The 18,821-nt window shown below is 39.6% G+C and overlaps 1 protein-coding gene across 1 annotated transcript; it reads right to left on the bottom strand.

The window, feature by feature from the left end:
- Positions 1-7,884: 7,884 nt before the first annotated feature.
- On the bottom strand, positions 7,885-10,228 carry LOC145463425 (adenosine receptor A3-like). Its single transcript, XM_081447185.1, has one exon. It carries the CDS (start codon positions 10,120-10,122, stop codon positions 9,043-9,045), a length of 1,080 nt encoding a protein of 359 aa, XP_081303311.1. The 5' UTR covers positions 10,123-10,228; the 3' UTR covers positions 7,885-9,042.
- Between the last annotated feature and the right edge of the window lie 8,593 nt (positions 10,229-18,821).

Genomic DNA, 18,821 nt, shown 5'->3' with positions numbered 1-18,821 from the left:
ACACTTAAGAATGTGCGGCACACTTGGAAAAATGCGTCACACTTGCAAAAATGCGCCACACTTAAGAAAATGCGGCACACTTGGAAAAATGCGGCGCACTTGGAAAAATACGCCACATTTAGAAAAATGCGGCACACTTGGAAAAATGCGGCACACTTAAGAAAATGCGACACACAAGAAAATGCGGCACACGTGGAAATATGCGCCACACTTAAGAATATGCGGCACAGTTGGAAAAATGCGCCACACTTAGGAAAATGCGGCACACTTGGAAAAATGCGCCACACTTAAAAAAGTGCGCCTGACTTGGAAAAATGCGCCACACTTAACAAAATGCGACACAGAAGAAAATGCGGCACACTTGGAAAAATGCGCCACAGTTAAGAAAATGCGGCACAGTTGAAAAAATGCATCACACTTGAGAAAATGCGGCACACTTGGAAAAATGCGCCACACTTAAAAAAATGCGGCGCACTTGGAAAAATACGCCACACTTAGGAAAATGCGGCACACTTGGAAAAATGCGCCACACTTAAAAAAATGCGCGTCACTTGGAAAAATGCGCCACACTTAAGAAAATGTGACACAGAAGAAAAAACGGCACACTTGGAAAAATACGCCACAGTTAAGAAAATGCGGCACAGTTGGAAAAATGCGTCACACTTAAAAAAATGCGGCACACTTGGAAAAATGCGCCACACTTAAGAAAATGCGTCTCACTTGGAAAAATGCGCCACACTTAAGAAAATGCGACACACAAGAAAATACGGCAAACTTGGAAAAATGCGTCACACTTAAGAATATGCGGCACACTTGGAAAAATGCGCCACACTTAAAAAAATGCGACACACTTCAAAAAATGCGTCACAGTTAAGAAAATGCGGCACAGTTGGAAAAATGCGCCACACTTAAGAAAATGCGGCACAGTTGGAAAAATGCGCCAGACTTAAGAAAATGCTGCACACTTGGATAAATGCGCCACACTTAAGAAAATGCGGCACACTTGGATAAATGCGCCACAGTTGGAAAAATGCGCCACACTTAAGAAAATGCGGCACACCTGGAAACATGCACCACACTTGGAAAAATGCGGCACACTTGGAAAAATGCGCACACTAAAAAAAAAACGGCACACTTGGATAAATGCGCCACACTTGGTTGATAAACTTGCTATAAATCACATGTTTAAAACACTTGGTGTTCCATTGGTTCTGGTATCTTTATATTGGTTACTAGATAATTTTTAGCGGTTAAAAAGAATGAAGGCATGACAAGTCAGGAATTTTACGGCAGTTTAAAGTGTATACCCATTATTAAAAAGCATTTTCACATAAAACTTAGTTCAAACTGAAGAAAAGAGGATTGTACAAAAAAAAAAAAAAAAAAGAAAGAAACAATTACGTTGAAAGGAAAAAGAAAAAAAAGAATAAAAGCGGAGTCCCCCGACTGGCGACGAGCGTATATAGCTACTCTAAGGATTTCCGTTCTCCTAAGAATAGTAAGTCGCCGTCTTAGCAAACCTTTAATTCTTGGTTTTCACCAGTCATGTGATCAAAACTAAAAATCGTAACCATTCAATAAATAAATTCAAGAATCTAGGATATGATAGATGATTGCTATATAAACAACCTCGCCAAGAATCAGGTTTCTGCTGTTTTTCATTCGCCCGTTATTCGCAGAAGCGTGTCATCCAAATTTATAGAGCTTTGTATGGAGACGCCATGTTTGTGCCCTTCGGAGGGGCACAAACATGGCGACCGTAAAATAACAAAAACATCCGTCCTTGAGTTTTGCTGTTGAAACGAACATTTTTACTCTAGTGCTCCGACACATTGAAATAAATGCTTCTTCTAGTGCAAGCACCGTTTATTTAACAAAAACTAAAGCGATAACTCGTCTTTTGACCTACGCGACAGTCTTTTCTGGCCGCCATTTTCATGTCACGCAACGCAAAAGCTTGGAGTGCTCTGTTACAAAAAGAAGAACTCTGTCGAGCTAAAACATTGCCAAACGTCACGTTCCTACAGGGTCTTTTATCTGATGAAACTAAAACCTCAGAAGGAAGGATAATTTCTAATTTTGGAATATGACTACGTCACATGAAAACCAAGAATAGCTGCCAAAGCTTAGGCCAAAGTTTAGTTTTGTGCCACATCAAGTCCGATTAAGTTCAAATAAAACCATCACGAAAAATTTTCAATCATTTTTCATTTCAATAAAGCCTTTTTCAAGTCACTTGATAAACTGGTTATAAATTACATGTTTAAAACGCTTGGTGTTCCATTGGCTCTGGTATCTTCATATTGGTTAGTAGGTCATTTTTAGGGCTTAAAAAGAATGAAGGCATGACCAGTCAGGCATTTTACGGAAGCTTAGAGTTGATACCCTTTCTTAAAAACCATTTTCACATCAAACTTACTTCAAACGGAAGAAAAGAGGATTGTACAAAAAAACAAAAACAATATCTATTCAGGTTGAAAGGAAAACGAAGAAAAAGAACAAAAGCGGAGTCCCCCGACGGGCGTCGAGCGTATATATGCCCTTCCGACCGCACAGCAGGTCGGATGCGTAACCCATTGGGCTACCGAGGGACTTCTTGACAAGGTTAGAAAATTTAATAGCTAAATACGTCAAACAACAATATAGGTCTTACTAGCAAACTAATTTTACCAATATGGATTAACAAATATTATAAGACCTGAAACAGATTAGCGTCTCGATAACTTATAGCTACTCTAAGGATTTCCGTTCTTCTAACAATAGTAACTCGCCGTCTTAGCAAACCTTTCATAGCTGCCAAAGCTTAGGCCAAAATTTAGTTCTTTGCCACATTACGTCCGATCAAGTTCAAATAAAACCATCATGAAAAATTTTTAGGAATGTTTCATTTCAATAAAGCCTTTTTCAAGTCGGTTGATAAACTTGTTATAAATCACATGTTTAAAACGCTTGGTGTTCCAGTGGCTCTGGTGTCTTCATATTAGTGTATACCGTTTCTTAAAAAGCGTTTTGATAGCAACCTTACTTTAGACGGAACAAAACAAGTTTATAAAAAAAAAAACGACTGGTCCTCGGAAACAGGTGATTTCACTTGAAGAATTACGAGACGTTAGCAACAACTCAACAATACCAGCGGAGAATGATCCTGGTACAACTTGCAGCATGGAAACAACGTTAAAGAGGAAGATTATTAAGAGCAACGACTTAAACAAAAAGCCAAAGAAGTGAAACGTATGTAAGAGGAGGCAGAAAACTTTATTTAAGGACTATACGTAGTACAAGAGTCAAACAGCGGAAGAAAGACAGACTGTTCAAAATTTAATGTCATACTATTTTGTTACTGTTTTTTTCAGTAATAAAATTTTATTAACCCGTACAAATCTGTCATTTGAACAGGGTACAGTCTTTACAATTATCACATAATTGAGACAATGAAAATAGACAGTGTGCAGACTTCAGTAAACAGTGTCCGTAAAGCAGGATTGACAATTTATGAGAGTGACTCGGGACACAGAAAAGTGTCCGTTGTCCGTATTAGCCGCTGTCCGTATAAAGCGGGTTAATTTTAGAAATTATATGAGCTTTTTGTCGGGACAAACGAGACTGTCTGTTATAAGCGGGTGTCCGTAGAGCGTGGTTCCACTGTATAATCAAGGCAAATTACACAAAGCATTTATACATTGGCCTTTCACAGAGAAACATGCCGGTAAATACAGGAGTTGCGCACCATAAAAGGGCCCACCATTACCAGACACAAAGAGGACGCCATGATGATGATGTCACGAGAGTCCTCACGAAATTTTTTTTAAAAATATATTAGTCTCAGTCGCAATGCATTATGGGAAGAAATTTATTCATCCTCTGGTGGATAGCTCAGTTTGTTTTGTTCATCTTACAATAGTAGTTCGCCTGAGAACTGACTTGGCCGATGATTTTAGAGCATGATGAGCATTGAAACTACAAAAAACAAAAGACCACGTAAAATATCTTCTTAAATACAAGTTTCCTACTGAGCAGCTTCTTTCCCAAAACAAAACAGTTTGGATTACAAGAATGTTTTTTTTTTTCACAGCGAAAACAGGAAAAATTCTTGTAAAGAAAGGTAATTAGCTCCGCACTGTGGCAATGGTATTTTAAATATGGTATATTTCACAAATCAGACATCAAAATGAAGAGAACATTTCAATCACCCCTCACCCCTTAAAAGGTTCCTTATGTTAATGTTGGCAAAAGATACTGCAAGTCCAGACTCAATTTAAGATTTCTGAGGAAAACCAATGGAAGTGAACAATTAAAAAAACACAGATTTCACCACAAAGCTACTCAATAGGAATCTTGTAAGGAGAAGGAACTAGGTTTTCATGAGCAAATAAGTGGCTTCTGTGAAGTCAAATTTACTGTAATGATTGTGTCCGACTGCCTTAGTGGTACACCAAAATGCCTGTACATATGCCAAAAAAGTGTAAAATCAATTTCCTTTGGGAAGAAAAATAAATTGTCGTTAGAATGCTATAGGAACGTTTTGCATTTAAGACACGATACGATACGATACGAGCATCCTAGAATTTGAAAATGAGAATTTTTAATGAGCACCCCAAAATGTCTGTAAACATGTAAAAAAGAAATAAAATGTTAAATAAGTTTTGACTTTATTTTTAATTGAAATACTTTTTAGCTTATTTTCTGCCTGGGTTTTGGTAATTTCATTGTCTGTTTCTGAATTGGAAAATGCTGTAATTGCAAAAATGAACTTTTTCAGGCAATTTTGAACAAAATGTCGGTTCGTGTTTGTTTTATCTCTGTATGCATGAAAATAAAATAAAAGTTATCAACCTTAATATTTTTAATTTATCAGAAAGAGATTTCCCAGTAATCGAGTTTCAATTAATTTGGAGTAATAATGATTGCTACTGGCAAAATTTCCCGGCTCTAATATAATAAAGGGGAATATATTTTGGTTTCAAAATAATTAATACCATATATAATTCATGGAACATGCGGCAATAAAGTCTTAGAATACCCCTAGAGGGAATTTGCAAGCAAGCCACTTATTTGCCGATGAACAACACCCACACAACACACTGGTCAGTTCAATACTCTGTTCATATGGGTCCTAGTTACATGTGCATCAAAGTGGTATTGGAATTTATGTCTGTTTAAAGCTCTTCAAATGCAACTAGACACAGTGTAAATTTGAAGGTCAGTAATTGCTATTTTAGTTATCTGCATATCCTGAGTTTTTAAGCTATTAATTGAGTTACTGAGTAATTGTTTGATTGATTTAATGAGTCAGATTGATTGATTGATTGATTGATTGATTGATTGATTGATTGATTGATTGACTGATTGAATGATTGATTGACTTGGGAATTTCCCTTTAACTATGATCAAAAAAGAGATCTTTGAAAAAGACAGAAAATAAATAGAGCTACTTCCCAATTTGCTCATTGACTTAAATAACAGCTGCAAAGGAGACTGTGAAGCCACATGTGCACATGTAACTAGGAAATAAACAGAGAGAATTTTTCATCTCAATTGGCCCACAACAATGTGTCGACAATTTTGTTAAATTGGAATTTGAAAATATTGGTTTTTCAAGAGTGAGGGAAACCGGAGTACCCGGAAAAAAACGCTCAGGGCAAGGTGCACCTAATGTTTACCTTGAGTAATCAAAGAATTTTTCATCTCAATTGTCCCACAGCGATGTGTCGCCAGTTTTGTTAATTGAAATTCGGAAATATTGGTTTTTCAGGAGTGAGGGAAACCGGAGTACCCAGAGAAAAACCCTCAGGGCAAGGTGCACCGTGCAATCTCAGCTACTGGTAATATCTCATATACCGTAATATATCTATAATTCAACTTCTGAAAGTTTGTCATCCAAGGCTTGAATTTTATCCACTGTTCTTGATCCCCAGTTGTCAGTCCTCGGTCCTCAGTCGTCGGTCCTCAGTCCTATCCTTGCTCCTTGGTGCTATGTCATGAGTCCTGGGTCCATGGTCCTTGATCTTGTGCTCTATGTCTCTAGCAACTTGCCCGCAAATCCAATATGTATGTAGTAAGTATTTTGTACAGGACGTTTGCTAAATATGCATGAAAAATAAATATTTTCTCTTAAAATTTTGCTTTAGCAGTCTTGAGAATTTCACAACCTCCTAAAGGATTACCCAGGAAACATTTATATCACACCAAAACAAACTAATTCCTTATGCAATCAATCAATGATATTCCTTGGTGGGATAGATGATTCTGAACCGGACATTAACTCTGAAGCCAGAGGCAAGAAATTCTGAATGAGTCCAAGGAATATTATTAACCCAGGAATCAATAAGCTTGAATTGAGCAACTTAAAATGCTCTGAACTGGGTGGGGGGGGGGGGGGGAATCTTAATGAAATGAAGACTCTGCTCTGCTCATTGGTCTCCTTATTATGACAACATAAAAATAGATACTTTTCATATGCATTACTTGCAAAAAATTTCAGAAGACTTTAATTTTGGACAAAAAAGTGTCCACAAATATAACCATCCAAAATTTGTAACTACCTGAAATTTTAAGCATCCAAAATATATTCAGTACAGTATAAAGTATGTTCTTTCTTCTTGGACGACACCATCACATGCATGATGAAGCTAGAACCTGGATTAGGATTTGCCTGTTCATTTTATCAATGGAAAGGAAAATTTTTGTTTCTTTTATGAGAATCCTGGGCAGGAAAGTTTACTTTCACTCACAGTACATGTAACTTTTTCTATCCAGGTGTATAAACAGGTTAAACCTAGTGGTTAGACTACCAGGGAAATCTAGGAAGTAACCTTGAATGGATTTCATACAATCATGAACTGGCAGCAATCCACACAAAAGGGAGGCCTGGGGAGACATATACTAACCATGTGCATCTAGAGTGTGAACCTTATCCTCCATTTGCTTCAGTCTGCCTGAATAATATTGGCCTGTTCACTTTCTGGTGTGGATGTTAATGTCATGGCATGTTGCAGGAATACTGATCCTTAAAGATAAAAGACACTGTTTAGTTCATTAGTAAATTAATCACAATTATTACATGTACTGTACTTGCACATTACATACTATTAGAAACACCCCTCCTTACAAATTATTGAAAACCACTGATCCTGTAAGGAGCCCTGGTGAATATATACAAGCCATGTACCCTGCAGAAGTATAACCACCATATACATGTTGCATGGGATCTAATGCCTCCATGCAATAACTGTCAACACTCTACAGAAATCAACCTTTCAATAAAACGTTGGCATCTACAGGATGACTGAACTAATCTGGCTAAAAGCTGGCTCTGAGACGAGAAGATTCATATTGAAATGAGGATTCCAAGATTTTGAGATCAAATCAAAAGTTTGACTGTGTCACCCAAGATTTTCAAGTTACCATTCGCAACCCTTCGTACATATTTAAATACATACTGTACATTTGTATTTTCCAACTCAAACACCAGGTCAAACATCAGGGGCTACATCTCTTCATGAACAGCAATTTTCCTTTCTTTGATTAAGTGATGGATAGCTTGCCATCTACAAGTAGCTAGCACATAATGTTGCTAGGAAGTATCCGGTATCAAAACAATTCCCACAAGTCACTAATTTTCAAGGTTGGAAAGTCCATAATGGAATGTCCGTACAATTTCAGACTACTTCTCCGTTGACGTACTCTTTGCCGAGTGCAAGCCCTCATATGCCTTTTGTTGCCAACGGGAATAGTAAGCGCGATCTATTTTGGTATGCTGTTCTACTGGATTTAAATGTCAGCCTTTCCATTGAAGGTCACTGTATAAACGAATCCTTGAGGTAAAATTGTTAGCATTCTTGTAAACCCCTAAAATTTCTGTTGACAAAGGGCGGGGTTAAGCCCTCTCCACATATGTAAGGTAAAGTCTGCATACGGGCCTAGTGGCCCATCAGGCCGGAGCTTATCCCGGTTTCTGTAGCATGAAGCGACTAGGAGTATTTCTACTCCCCCCTGGATGGGATGCTAGGTCCATCGCAGGGTTACCTCCAGCATTAAGTTCGCCGTTACGCATTTATACACCTGGGTGGAGAGAGGCACTGTGAGAGTAAAGTGTCTTGCCCAAGAACACAACACAATGTCCCCGGCCAGGGCGCGAACCCGGACCGCTCGATCCGGAGACGAGCGCACTAACCATGAGGCCACCGCGCCTCCCATCCTCTCTTCACACGTGTCCTCTCCACATATGGTGATTATTAAAGATAAATCAGAGTCACACTCATTGAGTCTGCGCTACAGTTAACGCTTATTAGGAAGCATCGGCTCCAGAGGACGGAGTAGCCTGGAAGCGGAGAGCCTAAACTCCAATTCTCCACAAGAAGAACGGACCAATGGAAATTGGAAAAAGAATAGAGATTAAAGTTTGCGCAGCCCAGTCTCCCCTTCTTTAAAGTGTTTCAGTAAGTTTAATAGGGACTATACTTCGGCCAGCATTCAGCATTCTCGAGTTAGTTTAACGGCCCTGGGACTCGGAAATATCGCCCAAGCTCTTAGAAATCAAGTCTAAGTAGGTCAAAATCAAAGCTTGCGCAGCCCGGTCTCTGCTTCTTTTCACTGTCTGAGTAAGCTATATTTCGGCCAGCATGCACATAACCAAGCTTGCGATTATTTTTCCCTTGTCGGTTTCACTGAAGGACAAGGTCTTTTCGAGTTAGTTTAGAGTCCCTGGGACTCGGAAATATCGCTTAAGCTCTGGGAAATTAAGTCTAAGTAAGTGAAAATCAATTTCAGAACACGCCAACGAGACGGGGCATTTACCCATTTGGGACAAAGTCAAGTTTATTGATCGTGACCCTCACTGGTACACACGAAGGGTCAAGGAATCTATTCATATAATACTTCATCCAAATAACATCAATAGAGATGGTGGAATTGAAATTCCCGAAGGATGGATACCGACAGTCAAAACTAATTTTCCACCAATGACTGGGCTTAGCCATGTACTCTATTTTGCTGAGCCGTTTCTACATGTTTCTCTTACGACTGTGTCTCCATAAGTTGCCATTAAGGGTGCAATGCCTCATTTCCTTGTTCCTCTTCACCTTCTCGGTTAACCCTGTTTTCTTCCAGTCCAGCAGTAGTTACAACTCTAACTTGTTTTGGTCCAAAAACATTCCTTTCCAGCTGCTCGGCTTCTGCAATAGTTTTCCTCGACAACAACTGAATGAAAGCTACGCGGAAATATCTTATTCTAACAGCGTAAATCAGTGGATTAAACAACGAGTTCAGTAGGGGCAATAAAGTAAGAAGATGCAACATGATATGTTTTACATTAACAGGGATGCCGTCCTTCATAAAAGATATCATAACGACAACAATGATATTTGCCGGGAAATAACACAGAAAAACCGTGAGCAGAACAATAATTGTGCAGTAAAAAGCTTTCTTATTCTTCAGCAACTTCTCCTTCACCTCTACAGAAACTTGATTAGCAATAATTTGTTTTTCGTTGCGGCGGATCTCTCTGTATACAGAAACGTTAAAATAACCGACTAACGCAAGACAGATGAACTGCATAGCGACTAAAAATTTTATGATATACTTCATGTTTGTTGAAAAGAAGTCTTCTATCGAAAATATGATTGCGACAGCCCACACCAGACCAGAGGCTACGATGATACGAACCTCAGTAACAAGGTTCTCGTATGCGAAAGAATGTTTTATCGCGAAATAACGCTCTGCACTCAGTACAACGAAATGATTAAACGTTGCTACAAGACAGCTTGTGGTAATAGCTATTGTCATCTTGGATTGCCTGCTGCAAATTACGTCAGTCTCACCTTTGAGCATTGAGCTATAGTGAACGATTTGCAAAGGTTGAACAACAAGTCCGACAACAAGGTCAGTTGTGGCTAAACAGGCGAGTGATACGTTAGATTTGGTGCGAAGTTGACGGTTGGTTTTCACTGCCGCCATCACCAAGATGTTCAGCAAAATGACGAAAGGACAGCTTATAGCGTTGACAGAGATTCTGAAGATGAATACAGCGCGAAGCTCGGGAGAAAGACTCTCGGCAATCGGCAATGGAAAATATGGGACTGAACCACAACTGGCTGATCTGGTGTTGATTGCGGTGTTATTCATGTTTTCTGGATTAACGCACTCGTTTTTCGATCCTTGTTTTGCTCCAAAATAAGAGGCTACTTTGTGGACAGTTAAATAGTGTTTCAAATAAATGCAATTTGTGATCATTTTACCGACTAGAATTTGCACCTGCATGACAATAAGTAAACTGAAACTGTACTTTCAAATTTTGATTACAAAAGTTAATTTGATCACTTCAGCCTTCTTTGTTTGAACAACATTAGGCTGTTAGCGGCGGACGAGTTGAGTTCCACGTTATTGAGTTTGTGATAATTTATCGACTAAAATTGTCATTTATATTAAAACAAATAAGCTTTTGTATCATATTTTGCAAAAAAGTAATTTTCACTTCTATATTTTGTCTCCATAAACGGAAGTTTGGTATGTTGAACGTGTAGATATCTCCGTTTTTGCAACGCATTACCCCCCGATGTGCGTATTTTAAAATCTGATATTTGTCATCCTTTATCGCGTGTGACTTCAGCTTCTCATTTTAACCCGTGAACTGCGCCGGGGGGGAGGGGTACTCCCTAGGCCATGAATAGGGTATCGATTTTGGCCATTTTGGTCAGAAATAGGATATGGTTTTTGGACTCTGGTCTTGAATTAAGTATGTTTTTTTAGAAGAAGCTACTTCTTCATCATTATTGATAAGACCATCAACAAAAGCCCTTCATGAATTATGTTTAGAGCAACTGTGCAAGCCGCAACGGCCATAACTAGGGTATCGATTTTTTTGTCTTTTTGGAAGTACCTGTCACCCACCCCCCCCCCCCCCCAACCTCCCCCGGAAGAACTGCGTAAGCAAGTTACGGGTTGAAGTGGCGGATCAGGTTGTGTAAATTAGTTGTTGGTCGATCATCTGTTAACTTCTCATCGCAATTCTACTGTTTCAGTGTTTTGTGGAAACATATATCGTTTGACACCTCTGGGACAACGTGTTAAGTGACTGCGAGTGTTGCATGCTAAAAGTGATACTGTAAATTCAAATAACTCAAATTAAATGGTGGTTAAAACTACTGGTTAATTTGATGATAAGGGAAAGTGTTAATGGCTGGTTGTAACTGTAGGTTCATTTGTTAGTCGGGGAAAGTGTGAATCTCAATCGTTCGGCCGTGAATCACACAACGGTGACGTAGATGCGGCAAAAAGTTACTTTTTAAAATTCAAATCACGGAAAGGTTGGCTTATATCCGAGTCAAGATTATGTTTGTACAACGTTTGTAAACAGTTTTTAAGTAACCTTTCTGCTGTGGGTATGAATTCCGGAAAAAAAAGACCTTTGTGAAAGGTTACTGTCATTTGCATCCAGCAAAGAGTAAATAAATGGTTGCCAGTTATTTGTCCAAAAAGCTAATGCATAACGGAAATTTGGAAAATGTAGGTGCAAAGTGAATCTCTGACAACAAGGAATTACTTAAAAAGTCATTCATTGTGTATTGTGTTGGTTTTAATCAGAGTGGGGTGTGGTTAGTGGGATATAGAGGATAGGTAATTGGAAAATTGTAATTCCAGATTTTAGGCTGTCTTTTAAATGTTTCGGGGGGGGGGGCGTAGTACATCAGGAAGAAGATCTTTTAAATGCAGAACGTGTTGATAGCAAAGTCGGACAGGAGTTTAGATGTTAGGCTTATAAGATGTATTTTTTGCTTTGCAAATTATTTACTATTTGTTAACCGAGAGTGAAGTTTTTACGAGAAAATCTCAAACCGAAACCTTGCCGTATCGACCTAGCGATAGTGACTGGTCAATACGGCAACTCCGAGATTTGAGATTTTCCCGTAAAGACTGAACGTTCAAGGTTAAGAGTGTGTCCATGAGAAGACCAGACAGAACCAGGCAGGAGGTGATACAGCTCAAATCAATGATTTCGCTCAAACTTGGCTCAAATGTTGGGTTTGGCAAGTGAATGATTCTGGCAAAAAAGTAGGTCAAAATAGTTTATTTCTTTCAAGTTAAGGAGATCCTCTGAAAAAAAAAAGGTCATCTGACACTAATTTATGCATATCTAATTATCATCTTTGGTTTACAGCTGTAATATTTCTACAACAAGAAAAGCCATGTGAAAATGAAATCCGCTGGATCATGTTCTACAACTATTAGTCTAAAGGCACAGATATTCATTTCAACTGGGCAATTTGATTTCTCTCTGTGGCTTTATCTTAAGTAAGGGGTGTATTTCTAAGTGTTGTGAATAGCCTTTAATTTTAGGCAAATATATCTGCAATGGGCAAAACCAAATACACATTATTCTAACATGGATAATGAGAGCTACCAATGAGGTTGTCAAAAAAAGTCATAAAATGTTTGGGGACAGAAATATTTTTCTTGTGCTGGTGTACTGTTTACATAGAATTTTACCGATGTATTTAGTAGTTATTTATTGTTTCCATTCTATTGTATACCTGAAAACATAAGTCGAGGGAGCTTCCGATTTGAATCTTCTGCTGCAGTATTTATATCAATATCGTGAGTATGACTTAAGATATAGCTCCGAAAATATTGAAAGAAGTGTCTCAAGTGCTTCTTTTCGCCGAATTTTTACTCGTAGTCGATAGGAAAATGCTTAGCTAGATATTTCTTGCCGATTTCGAGTTAGGTTAAGACAGAAAAACGAGGCTATTGTGTTTTGGAGGTTGTTCATGAAACAGCATAAAATCGTAAAGTTCTATGGCTAATTAAAAATACATACATTAGTGTCAAATGGCCATTTTTGCAGAGGGGGCCCCTAACTTGAAGGGAATAAAATATTTTGACCTACTTTTTTGTCACAATTATTCACTCACTAAACACAATACCTGTGCCAAGTTTGTGCGAAATCGGTAATTTGAGCTGTATCACCTGCTCCTGTCTGGTTTTCTAACGGACACACTCTTAATAACTTGTTTACTATATGGTTTTTTACTTTGTTTTTGCAGGCCCGTAATCGATCCGTGGCTATTACGGGAGAATAATGCCCTAGAATTAGCCAATCAGAGCGCGCGCACACAAGCCATATAATGACATGGGGTTAAGGTATGTTAAAACCCTTGCTTTAGACAGTGACTTCTGATTTGTTTTTGTTTCAATACAAATAGAATTTAAGATTATTTTATGGAACAGAATTAAATTCTGCGTGACTGTAAGCTATTGTATAACATTTTGATTATTCTTGGCCTCTTGAATGCCGAATTGTTCTTGAACATACAGTGGAAATCCAGCAATTTATCAAGGATGCTTTTAACAAGTAAACGTGAAGAATCCTATCCAAAAACCTAAATTCCAACGAAGATTTGGAGTTGGTAAAAGCAGATGACTTATAGTTGACGCAAAAGAAAAAAAACTCATATCTTTTCAAATTCTCTCGGAAGAGAGTTTGCTTAAGCCTGGTTCACACTAGCGACGTAACGACATAACGACATAAGGAAAAGATCAGTTTTATCTTTATGTCGTTATGTTCATGCTGTTACGTTGCTAATATGTCATTATGTCTACATGTTGACACTAAAGACATAACGTCCTTTTTACGTCGTTCGTGACGATGCTATTATGTCGTCATGTCGCTAGTGTGAACCAGGCTTTACTGACCACAAGTCAGTGCCGATATTTGTAGGGAAATAACTCAGGATAATTGTGAGCAGTACAATATCTGTACAGTAAAAAGCTTTCTTATTCCTGAGTAACTTCTCCTTCACTTCTAAGGAAACTTGATCAGCAATAATTTGTTTTTCGTCACGGCGGGCCTCCCTGTATACAGAAACTTTAAAATAAGAGAGTAACGCAAGAGAGACAGACGGCATAATAACAAGGACTAATTTTCCGAATATTTTTTGTATATTTTCTGGTCACAAGTCAGCCTGATGTTTCTGTGTTATTTCCCCGACAATATCACTGTTCTCATTTTGATATCCTTCATGAAAGATAGCCTCCCTATTAAGGCGGGGGTTAACCTAAAATTTTGTAAAAAGCAAATTCGAGGTTTTTTTTTCATCGGAATTTGAATCTTACGGCATTAAAGTTTTATTTTGAAAATTTCTGTTGCGGTAAGTTCAAAGCTCGTTTTCTCAAAACGAGTTATTTTTGCCTTTGAGAAAAGACATTTTTTATGTTTTGCATTGAAACTTACGCTGGATTTTCCGTATCAGATTTTCACCATTTCATATGTTTTTTTCAAAAATCTCTCTGCTTAAAACAGTAAGCTATTTGTCTTCTTTTAAAACATGTAAAATTATTCACTTTGATCAGTTCTTGTAGGAGTTGTCCTTTCTCAGGTAAACCCTTGCATTCCCCAGCCAATACAGTTCTAAAGTCCAGAAATATTCTTTTCATAATCTTTGATCTTTTTAAAGATCTTGATCTTGATCTTTATAAAAACTTTCTAAAAATGTAAACTTTGCCATGGTTCGGAATTAAATCTTACCACGAGAAAAGTTTGAAAAAATGGCGTGTTTTTAGGTTAACCCCCACCTTAAGTCTTAAGTCTAATGCCTTATCCAGTCTTCGATAAATTCTTCTGGGAGCAGGGAGATGCATACGCACCGTCTGTACTTTCCCCATGGAGCCGGGCCAAATGTAATTGCGTAGCTGCTTGCCTCGTCCAAGGACACACGCCAAAATCCTTGTTTGGTATCAAACACAGTAAAGCATCTTGCTCACGATCGCCAGTTAAAACTCGCGAACGCGACTTTTAACTCGCGATCGCAACTTATAACTCCCAACCGCGACTTATAACTCGCGATCGCGACTTATAACTTGCGATCGCAACTAATAACTCCCGATCGCCACTTATAGGTCGCGACTGCGAGTTATAACTCGCGATCGAAACTTATAACTCTCTATCGTGACTTATAACTCGCGATCCCGACTTATAACTCGCGATCACAACTTATAACTCGCGATCGCGACTTATAACTCTCGATCGCGAGTTATAACTCTCAATCGCAACTTTTAACTGTCGATCCCAACTTATAACTTGCGATCGCACCTTATAACTCGCGATCGCACCTTATAACTCGCGATCGCAACTTATAACTCGCGATCGCAACTTACAACTCGCGATGGCGACTGATTGCAACTTTAAACTCGCGATTGCGACTTACAACTAGAAATCGCGTCTTATAACTCCCGATCGCAATATATAACTCGCGATCGCAACTTATAACTCTTGATCGCGACTTATAATTCACGATCGCAACTTATAACACTCGATCGAAACTTACAACTCGCGATCGCGACTAATAACTCCCAATCGCGACTTATAACTTGCGATCGGAACTTATAACTCGCGATCGCTACTTATAACTCGCGATCGCAACTTATAACTCTCTATCGAGACTTATAACTCGCGATCGCGACTTATAACTCGCGATCCCGACTTATAACTCGCGATCGCGACTTATAACTCGCGATCTCAACTTATAACTCGCGATGGCGACTTATAACTCGCGATCGCGACTTATAACTCTCGATCGTGAGTTATAACTCTCGATCGCAACTTTTAACTGTCGATCCCAACTCATAACTCGCGATCGCAATTTATAACTCGCGATCGCAACTTACAACTCGCGATGGCGACTGATTGCAACCTAAAACTCGCGATTGCGACTTCTAACTAGCGATCGCGACTTATAACTCGCGAACGCAACTTATAACTCGCGATCGCAACTTATAACTCGCGATCCCAACTTATAACTCGCGATCGCAACTTATAACTCGCGATCGCAACTTAAAACTCGCGATCGCTACTTATAACTCGCGAACGCAACTTTCAACTCGCGATCGCTACTTATAACTCGCGAACGCAACTTATAACTCGCGATCGCAACTTACAACTCGCGATCGCAACTTATAACTCGCGATCGGAACTTATAACTCGCGATCGCAACTTATAACGCGCGATCGCAACTTATAACTCGCGATAAGTCGGGATAGGGAGTTACAAGTTACGATGGCGAATTATAAGTTGGGATCGCGAGTTATAAGTAGCGATCGCGAGTTTTAAGTCGCGATAGGCAGTTACAAGTCGCGATCGCGAGTTATAAGTTGCGATCACGAGTTATAAGTTGCGATGGCGAGTTATAAGTTGCGATGGCGAGTTATAAGTCGCGATCGCGAGCTATAAGTTGCGATCGAGAGTTATAAGTCGCGATAAAGGCTTATAAGTCGCGAAGGAAAGTTATAAGTCGCGATAGGGAGTTATAACTCGCAATCGCGAGTTATAAGTCGCCATCAAGAGTTATAACTCGCGATCGAGAGTTATAACTCTCGATCCCGACTGATAACACGCGATCGCGCCTTCTAAATCGCGATCGCAACTTATAACTCGCGATCGTAACTTATAACTCGCGATCGTAACTTATAACTCGCGATCGCAACTTGTAACTCGCGATCGCAGCTTACAATTCGCGATCGCAACTTATAACTCGCGATCGCAACTTATAGCTCGCGATCGCAGCTTATAACTCGCGATCGCAACTTATAACTCGCGATCGCAACTTATAGCTCGCGATCGCAGCTTATAACTCGCGATCGCGACTTATAACTCGCGATCGCAACGGGATAGGGAGTTACAAGTCACGATGGCGAATTATAAGTTGGGATCGCGAGTTATAAGTAGCGATCGCTAGTTATAAGTTGCGATGGCGAGTTATAAGTTGCGATCGTGAGATATAAGTTGCGATCGCGAGTTTTAAGTCGCGATCAGGGTTTATAAGTCGCGATAGGGAGTTACAAGTCGCGATCGCGAGTTATAAGTTGCGATCGCGAGTGATAAGTTGCGATCGCGAGTTATAAGTCGCGATCGCGAGTTATAAGTTGCGATCGCGAGTTATAAGTCGCGATCGCGAGTTATAAGTTGCGATCGCGAGTTATAAGGTGCGATCGCGAGTGATAAGTGGCGATCGCGAGTTATAAGTGGCGATCGCGAGTTATAAGTCGCGATCGAGAGTTACAAGTTGCGATCGCGAGTTATAAGTGGCGATCGCGAGTTATAAGTTGCGATCGCGAGTTATAAGTCGCGATCGCGATTTATAAGTCGCGATCAGGGTTTATAAGTCGCGATAATAATAATAATAATCAATATTTAAACAGGGTGACCCCTTCAGTCGCAGGACTGGTATCAACGGGGGCCCTGTATAACGTAAAATAAAAAGAGCATGTATAAATAATATATATCTATAAAAAAACTAACTACTTTAAAAGATACGCTGAAATGTTTAAAAAATTTAAAAGCTTAAAAAGGTAATAGCGTTCTCATAAAAATTGGATATAGAATTGAAAATGTTCTAAAAAATAACCTAAGAAAAAAAATCGGAGATAGCCTCACATTGGACAATGACAACATGGCGGTATGTCGTGTGATGCGAAGCGGCGTTCTTCTTCTACTCGTCTTCGTGTTTACAAGAGATCTTTCTAATTCTAAATGTCTTACACCGTTGGTTAACCAAGAAGTCAATAGCTCTGGGTTGGCTGTTGGACAGGAGCTCTCTTCTTTCGTCGGTTTTGAGCAGCCCGTGAGAAAGAAAACTTCTAGTGGGCGCCATTTTGGATTTTCCCTCACTCCTGTCGCCAAGGTTCAGCTTGTCAGGCTTACAAGATCTGTTCTTCTTGCAAGTTTACTGCTTCAGTGCAATGATATCTCCGTGAATCCTGGACCTTCCACTAAAATAACCTGTCCTCGGTGTCTCAAGACGGTCAGAAGAAATCAGGCTTTTGGATTTTGCGTTTTATGCAAATCGCGCTTCCATTTAAAATGCCTGGATGCGAACTTTGAATCTGGCTCGACTTGTCATTTCTGCTCAGTTCCATCTTCTGCTGAGCAACAGTTCGATGACAGTCTAAACGATAGCTTTGTTGTACCAGCAACATCTGATGCTACCCTAAAGTTGCGTGGTCTTAAGTTCATCCATCAAAACATCAGAAGCTTGAGGAAGAAGTTAAATGAACTTCGTGTTTTCATAACGCAAAGTCCACGAATTCACATCATAGCTTTAACTGAGACATGGCTCAACAGTAACATTTCGGATGCAGAAGTGTCATTGCCTGGCTTTACACTTTTTAGAAGAGATAGATTGGTGAGGAAAGGAGGCGGTGTAGCAGTGTTTGTCAGTGAGTCAATTAATGCTGTGCGCCGATCTGACCTCGAGATTGATGAATCTGTTTGGATTGAGATTTTTCTGCCTAAATCAAAAAGCATACTGTTTGGAACATTTTATCGGCCACCTTCAGAGTCAGATAGCCAGCCTGACGAAGATTATTTGGCTCGCTTTTACAACAGCCTGGACTCTGCCGCGGCTGAGGGAAAAGAAATTATTGTAAACGGGGACTTCAACTGTGATTATTTGGGAGTTACAAGTTAGGGAGTTACAAGTCGCGATCGCGAGTTATAAGTTGCGATCGCGAGTGATAAGTTGCGATCGCGAGTTATAAGTCGCGATCGCGAGTTATAAGTTGCGATCGCGAGTTATAAGTCGCGATCGCGAGTTATAAGTTGCGATCGCGAGTTATAAGGTGCGATCGCGAGTGATAAGTGGCGATCGCGAGTTATAAGTCGCGATCGCGAGTTATAAGTCGCGATCGAGAGTTATAAGTTGCGATCGCGAGTTATAAGTCGCGATCGCGAGTTATAAGTTGCGATCGCGAGTTATAAGTCGCGATCGCGATTTATAAGTCGCGATCGCGTGTTATCAGTCGGGATCGAGAGTTATAAGTTTCGATCGCGA

This window comes from Orbicella franksi, chromosome 1 (genome assembly GCF_964199315.1).
Source record: "Orbicella franksi chromosome 1, jaOrbFran1.1, whole genome shotgun sequence".
NCBI lineage: Eukaryota > Metazoa > Cnidaria > Anthozoa > Scleractinia > Merulinidae > Orbicella > Orbicella franksi.
The sequence above is the reverse complement of the archived record's forward strand: the minus strand, read 5'-3'. Positions and strand labels throughout refer to the sequence as shown.

Coding starts and splice junctions, on each gene's coding strand:
- LOC145463425 (XM_081447185.1), bottom strand. CDS start 10,122: ATGAATAACACCGCAATCAACACCAGATCAGCCAGTTGTGGTTCAGTC.